The following is an 8,270-nucleotide window of genomic DNA, read 5'->3' on the forward strand; positions in this document are numbered from 1 at the left end:
TGACAGCAGCCATGTCTGTTTTCATTGTCCTCCAATGGCTCCTCCTGCAGCATTGTGTTTGACTGCACGCTGCCCTCATCAGCCATTTGTTCTTTTTCCCACGCTGCTGAAAGCCAGCGCGGCCACAGACACGCACACGCGGGGCTTATCAGAACAATGCCTCAAATAGCTCCGGAGTCTCATCACAAGGGCATGCCACCAAAGAGCAGAAGAGGATGTGTGTGCGTGTGTGTGTGTTTGTGTGTGCGGCAGGCCAAAGTTGTCAACGTGTCACAGTATGCAGCTGTTACCTGCGGGCTCTGCTTTATTTGTCAGCGGCCCATCACAGCCAGCTCATCCATACTGCCACCCATTGTTAGGCCGACTATGTATAGATTACTGTCTGAGGGAGGTTTCCACCAGCTAACACAGTGGACATAAACACGGTCAATACGCGAACACTCAATATCACATTCATTTACCTGGAATGATATGTAGAGATATGTAGAAATATAAATGGCCAGGCTGAGAACATATTTTTTTTTTTAAACCTTCTGTGAGGTTAAAATGATTCTGCTGATCAGTAAAATCAATAACTGCATAACTTCTAAAATAAAATACCTTTAGTTTAATATTAGAAAACCTAATTCATATTTTGCCTATTTTTTTTATGTTAAAGCTTATCTGAACTTGAATCTTCATTCTCAACAGTACATATTTTGTAATTTTAGCTTTTCTCCGAGGCTCCCTTGACGCCTACAGACAAGTCTGAGTGCCCCAGCTTTGCTCTTGTTTGCATGGACCGCATTTCAACATTCACTCATTGAGCTTACAAATATCTTTTTGTACTAATTTATTTGTTGCAACATTAAATGATGACAAATGTTTGCGCCCTAGATCCTACGATCCCTGAATTCAGTTTAATATTAGTATAACTGCTGGGTGTGCCTCTCTAAAGGATACACACCTTTAAATGGAACTTGTCTGATGTCCAAGCCAGTTCTTTGTTTTGAGTTTTTTTTAAAACTTAATTACAGCATTTTAAAGATTAAATAAAATGAAAGGAATAAAAATGTTTCCTGTTTCAATAATCAAATAATTACTCATTCATTATTGTACAATCTGTTTAACTCCTAGTTTTCAGTGGCAGTGTCAGATAGGATTTAATATATTTCTAATTGGAGTTCTGCAGTCAGTAATTTGCAGGACTTTTACATATGAATTGACGTGCGTTAAATTCAAGCCTTACCAAACGATTACAAATAATGCTGATTAGCATATCAACGCCAGGTAAATCTCTTTATATCTAAGAGGATACAGAGTTTTTAAATCTGGTGTCTGGTGAGACATTTCCACACTGGCTGGATTAATGCAAACTGGGCATGCTCTATGGGCAGGGCATGCACACCAGACCATGCTTTGCTCTGCTCGCTTTAGCCCAATGCTAACTTAAATGATGATTAAAAACAATTTTTTGAAGCACTTCTAGACTGAATAGATCAAATTCTGATCGTGACACGAGTTATTTTGCAGGGGTGGGGATGCCTTTCATTTTACTTAGCCACCATTTATCCATCAGTTTACAATTGTCACAGCAGCGATGCAGCAGGTCACAGCGGAGCAGTAGAAACTGCCACTGACTGAGCCAGCTAACTTCTGCTTTAGTCCAATGCTAACTTACAATGGGAATAATTCAATCATGTGGTTCTTCTACGGTTTTTCCAAAACATATTGGACCGAATGGATCAAACTTTGATAGTGAAATGAGTCATTTCACAGGGGTTTTGATACCTTTTATTTAATTCATCTACAATTTACCCACCTTTTTACAGCAGCAGCAGCAAAGCTGATTACATTTATCTGACTCTTTTATCCAAAGCGACTTACAATAAGTGCATTTACAACCATGAGGGTACAAAACCCAGAACAACAAGAATCAAGAAAATACAATTTCTTCAAGAAAGCCAAACTACAAAGTGCTATCAGTCAGTGACATTTTAAGTGCTACTAAAGTTCTACTGTTCAAGGTAAAGTCGGAAGAGGTGTGTTTTTAGTTTGCGGCGGAAGATGTACAGACTTTCTGCAGTCCTGATGTCATTGGGGAGCTCATTCCACCATTTAGGAGCTGATAATGTAAGCACGTGTCAAGAGTGTTTTGTCATTATTCACTGGCGGTAAAAGTACACTAACACTCCACACTGTAACATAGCTGCGAATTTATAACATACACTGACTTATTTACAACCTAAATTAATTTCAGCAGGGTTCAGTAAGTTTTGTGTGTTGGGATTCCCAGTTAAACACTCAGCAGCTTCGTGTCCCGACACGACTACCAAACTCCGGGCCTTTCTGGTCCTTCCACCTGCTGTCTTGTCACACCCATGTGCCCACAGCTGCAAGGCTACATCACACTGAAGTAAACAAGGTAAAAAAGAAAAATCAACACAATGTTCTTACAGCATTGACCTTCATTTTGTGATACAAAAAAAAAAAAAAAGCTCTCCTCAGTTGTTGCAGTTGAGACATTATCTGACTTCCTCTCTGTGGAAGTGAACGGGGGGGATGTGTTGTGTCTATGCAGAGACAGAGAGAACCTGAGTGCACTGTTTTGAACACGAAGTTGTTACAACACACCTCCAGGGATCCTTCACACGGAACCAATTCCCTCCAGAAATAGTTGTACTTTCCCACAAGCCTGAGAAACACGGAAAACAGTGACACATTCAAGTTTTATTGCTGCTGTAACTCAGCAGTCAAACTATGTCGAGAGCGATGTTTAGAGTTCATTAATCACTGTGTACAGAGTATGATGTATCGGGACTTTGTAAATGGCTCTGCAAACATACATTCATAAATTCACCATGACTGCCTCATTAAGCTCTCTTCTGCACCTCTGTCCTCAGAAATAAAACACGACATCCCAACCCTGTTAGCAAGTAAAATAAATAATGATCCTTACACACACACACAGATTGACACATCATATTTATCCAGTGCACACACTCCAATACACTAACCCCCGGCTCTCCTTTGGCAAGCAAACTCCTCCAAAGTACGGCGGTCCAGCACAGCACTGAGTCACTTCCTGGGCATGCCTGCGAGTCTCTACCACAATACTCCTTCACACAAAAACCTATGAAGACACACACGTGCACTGCAGACACATACTGCCAGACAACAAAGAGAAAGGTTACTGAAACAAAAACAAAAAAAAGGGGGGGGAGGCAGAGAGGCGGTAGTGAATGTCTTCACTCAACAGGAGCCGGCAGGCTGTGGGACGCACTACAAACATGTGGTGTTGTTTTCTTTGTGGTCAGAGGACTAAACTGACCACCACATCCCGCTCCTGACTCCATATTCATGCAGGGGTTATATGGCAGAGTGGGTGTCGAGCTGTTTAAAATGATTCAACGTGGTTACTTCTCTGGCGCTGTCAGATCTGTATGTCTGTATATGATCATGGTGGTGTTGATGTGTAAAGCCTTTTAGGAAGGGGCTCTCCATCACAAGCACAAAGAGTTGTTTTGTACCCATGTGGTCACCCAGCTATTTGGATAATTGCTTCAGAACAGGGGAGAACTGGTGCGTGTGTGTGGTCATGAGGGGTACTGATGATTCTACGATGACATTTCACTTCCTGAGGGGATATATTTCCAAAACGTCTGTGGGGGAGACTGATAGAGAAGCAGAGAAGAGAGCCTGAAGTGGGTGATTGAAGCATCTTTACCACTGTCCACACACACACACACACACACACACACACACACACACACACACACACACACACACACACACACACACGTGTTTATCTGAACTGAACACTGAGGTCAGGGTTGTGTTTGGCTGAACTCCCAGCGGGACAGGACAGGCAGCAGGGGAAGAGTCGATGACATCTGCCTTCTTACCACCTCTTCCTGCTGATTCACACCGGCTCCAGGAGCTCAGTGACACACATCCCGTGTCTGACATGAAGAGCCGGGACCGAGTGCGTCAGGTGACACTGGGGTCAGTGCCAGGAGCTAGCTCAGCGGGGGAGCGGCAGATGTGAGGATGATAACAGAGCCGACACGCCTGAGCAGCGATATCAAAGGGCATGATGTCGTTGGATGTAGCTTTCATTTTTGGTCACTGCAGGATAAAAATCACGAGAAAATTGTAAAACCAGGACATAATTATAGCTGACATTTGTTTCTACATCGCTCTACTTCCTTTTTTCAACACGCAATGTACTCTTCTGTAGTCATTCATATTAACATTTCAAGGTTTTGTTTTCAAACCACTACAGATCTTATAAACTTGACTTCATAGACTTGAAATGAGTTGAATAATGTACTGCTGAGAGTTTAATAAACTCCATAAATTAAGTTTTTAAATAAAAATAATCAGCATATTAGCAGGCTTACTGGCATGCGTTGTTTGAGAGTATAAAACATATCAGGAGACTTAAATTCTTGTAGTTTGTTTGTCCTTAAAAATGCTTGTTTTTAACATGAAAATGAGGTGAATCATGATGAAGGTTAAACAATCAATTCAGTCCCTAACCTTCATACAATATTAATACTGCTCAATTAGCTGTGGCAGGACTACAAGGTTCTTGGCTCATAATGTCAAATGAACTGACTCCTCCAACTGAGAAAATGTAAATAGTAAAACCTCATGAGACGATTTTGAACTAAATAATCAAGTTTAATTTAGTGAACTCACATTCGACAAAAGTTTTATTTTATGTTAAACCTCCTTAAATTTTTTAAAAGTGAATCAAACACTTTTTCTTGCGTCCTGTGTTCGTTTTTGTCTCTGTGACTGCTGAGGTGTGACTACCTGTGCTTTCTTAACCTTTAATCTCTGTTTAGCTGCTGACGTGCAGTCTGCTCAATCTTCTGCTCTCTGATGGAACACCGGGCTTCGTGGCTATTTAAGGTGCCTTTCAGAGGTTTGATACACCGGAGAGTTTATGTAAAACACCGCTGAGCTGAAACATGTTTAGTCTAGGTAAAGAGCGCAGGGTGGTTCAGTACCTCTTTGGCACAGTTGATGGTTGTAAAGGGAATGAATTACCAGCCTGTCATGGAAACAGCATGGTTTATAAACTAACTGGAAATTAAAGAAGAAAAAAACGGAAATTATTATTGATATTATAGGTCAGAAGGACTTTTATGCCCCCACTCACTCTATGCGTACACATCTGGTAATTAACCAAAGGTCATTAGACTGAATCGCTTACAACAGAGTGAGCAAATATTTGGAGAAGACTAATCTCTCCAGTAGGATGTGGATTACTAATTAACATGTTGCCAGTGTAATTAGGTCCACGTTAGGACTTCCTCTGCTCCCCCATCTTCCCCTCCCTACGCCGCAGCTTCCGCCCACACGCAGCCTTGAATTACTCCACTGGCAACTGTTGATGCATTCCCAAACCATCTGACGTCAAGAGGGAAGGGCCCAGGCCAGAGTAGACTATAAAGCTCATGTGGTACCTCGGTTCATTCACAACCACACTCTGGATTACCAAAGCCTCCGTAGCGAAGCTCCTTCTTCGGGCTCCTCGGACAACGCAACAGGAAAGCAGGACGTCCACGAGCCTGCGCGACATAAACAATGAAAATGTCAGCGGCGGAGATCTGCCAGGTCCTCAAGGAGGGAGAGCTGGAGAAGAGGAGCGACAACCTGCTCCAGTTCTGGAAGAGGAAAACGTGCGTCTTGACCACGGACAGCCTCAACATTTACGCCGACACGCAGAAGCGCTCCAAGGGCAAGGAGCTGAAGCTGCAGTCCATCAAGAAGGTGGACTGCGTGGAGCGCACCGGCAAGTTCGTCTATTTCACCATCGTAACCACAGACAATAAGGAGATCGATTTCCGGTGCTCTGGGGAAGAAAACTGCTGGAACGCAGTGATCACCATGGCCCTGATTGATTACCAGAACAGAAAGGCCATCCAGGACTTTAAAACGCGGCAGGACAACGAGAGCGCGTCGCCCGGTCAGCAGGAAAGGCGCATGGCGAGGGCGCCCTGAGCCGCTGTGGGGACTACCGGTTAACTACTCCTAATGTGGTGAGAGACAGACCAGGAAATATGGCTGACATAGTATATAAATATAAATATAAATATGAGTAAAATAGTGTCAAAATAAGTGTCACAACCGGTACCAACTGTTCCATCAATCAGTTAAAGTGTTTCCTAACTCGAAACTCTGGTTTTCTCTCTTGCAGTGTCAATGTGGACCATACAGAAAAAAATACGCGGACCAAAAGGAAGACGAGGTCATCCGGTCCGGAGATGAAGGATTGTTCGGGACTGAGCTATCGGAGAGATGCGACAACTGATCTAGACCGACAGACAGAGACTTTTCAGAAGCTCCACACTGGACTGAACCCTTGAACTGTCAAAACTATTTCATGTTTGCTCTCCTAAGAGGAATGACTCCTAAAAAACCATGACGTTAATTTATTTGTTTCCAGGACATGTTGTTACTTTACTGGCAAACAGCTTATGTTAAATTATTTCAACATGTGTTATAAGTGTGTATTTATTTGAATAAATATCCATGCGTTTTTGACATAACTTCATGCTCTCATCTGCTTTTATTTTTATTTATTTTTTTTTTAACTGAAAGTATTTTTCTACTTGTGGTTAATGTCTGTAAGTATCTCTTTGCTGCATTATAGAGTCAGTAACAGTATATTTGACACTCAGGGACTCTTTTCACCAGCAGCATTTCTAAGTGAATGCCAGACATGCAACCGTAAAAAGGGAGTGGAGGACAGGAAAGTCCCTTTCCTCTCTGCTGTCAGGTGGAATGTGACTCTTTATTGTCACCGGAAGGGTTTCGGGGAAGGGTTTCAGGCTTGAGTCATCACTGATAAGCAGAGCAGACTCATTCAGTCAGCAGCACGGGACACTTAAAAGACTCGGTGGTGCCTTTGAACACACCTGCTTCTGAGGTGTGGTGGGTTTAGATAATGATATCTAAAAGATGACATATTCCTCCTTATCAGACGCCTCTGTTCTTTAAGGCAGAGAGGACACATCATCTTTTCTGACCTGTTATTGTGAAACAAAGGCTATTTCAAAGGATATAATCTGATACCAGGTACACACCTAATTAATTACCATTATAAACACATTAAGAAGGGCTGTGACATTCGATGATTTTTAGACGACCTACAAAGAATGAAATGCTGGTGAAAAAATGTTATGAAACTTGAGGCAATTATTTTAAATTTTGAGGCCAGCCCCGTGGCACATTTAATAAGTCAAATACTTTGCACGTAAATACAATATTTCTCATGTTTTTAGGCATGTTTTTTTTAAGTATATTTGCAGTTGACTCACGTATAAACTTGGATTGGTTATGTTTATGCATTGATGCAAAGTCTATGAAGAAAAAAAATAACGCTTAACAAATTAAATTCAGTTGTGACAGTCACACAGTTTTGTTTATTAATGATTGTTATTACTTTGTTAAAAGCCCCTTAAAAATATGCAGCTAAGAAAAGTAAAATGTAAGCATACTTTATTTCTATAGCACCTTTCAAAATAAGCAAACTATAATATCACAACATTTTAAAAGCATTTCAGGAAAATGGTCAAACTCAGATACATAAAACCAAACGAAAAAAATGAAAACACAAAACCACAGGACAGAAATTTAGAGTAAGATTAAACAGACTGGTCTTAAAGAGACTCAGCGGATGGGAAGTTTGTTCTAGTTCTGGAGATGAAACTAAAAGGACTCCCTGCCCTGAAGCCCCCCCACCCTGCACATAAATACCTCCGATTGAAGATCTTGTGGAGTGGAAATGTGTTATGAGCACAAATGTTCAAAGGTCAGAGGTGACCGAAAGCTGAATCGCTGGTCGGGAATAACGAAGTGTATCGTAGAGTGACACCCCTCCCCTGTCCCATCCCGTCCATGTGTGCAGCTTTGAAGTAGGATCATGCTACAATGAACGTATCAAAGGGTTGATCTGTGGAGTATTACGCGAGCGGACGGGCCTTCTTCCTAAAAATACTGCTTCGCAAATTGGCACCACGTTAATCTCACACATACATCCACATCTTTGGCCTCCGAGCCGAGGGCCACAAAGGGGCTGACCTACGACGCAAGCTGGTTTTTTTAGACAAGAACATCTAACTGTAGCCTTTTCTAAACATATTGTATTTGAGCCACCTCCTGAAATACTGCGCATGACTCTCAGCAGCGGTTTAAGAAGCTGATAGGAGACATCACAATCTACTCTACATCTGTCCACGCAGCACCAACCATAGGAACTCACACATGTTTTCTCC

General features: G+C 42.0%; 1 protein-coding gene across 1 annotated transcript; it reads left to right on the forward strand.

The window, feature by feature from the left end:
* The first annotated feature begins 5,457 nt into the window (after positions 1-5,457).
* On the forward strand, positions 5,458-6,556 carry phlda2 (pleckstrin homology-like domain, family A, member 2). Its single transcript, XM_069163497.1, has 2 exons — positions 5,458-6,032; positions 6,191-6,556. The coding sequence occupies exon 1, from the start codon at positions 5,578-5,580 to the stop codon at positions 5,992-5,994; it is 417 nt and encodes a 138-aa protein (XP_069019598.1). The 5' UTR covers positions 5,458-5,577; the 3' UTR covers positions 5,995-6,032; positions 6,191-6,556.
* Positions 6,557-8,270: the final 1,714 nt, after the last annotated feature.

The sequence above is a fragment of the Embiotoca jacksoni genome, unplaced genomic scaffold (assembly GCF_022577435.1).
Source record: "Embiotoca jacksoni isolate LCO1_2020_lvr unplaced genomic scaffold, fEmbJac1.0.p SCAF_3, whole genome shotgun sequence".
In the NCBI taxonomy this organism is placed as follows: Eukaryota; Metazoa; Chordata; class Actinopteri; family Embiotocidae; genus Embiotoca; species Embiotoca jacksoni.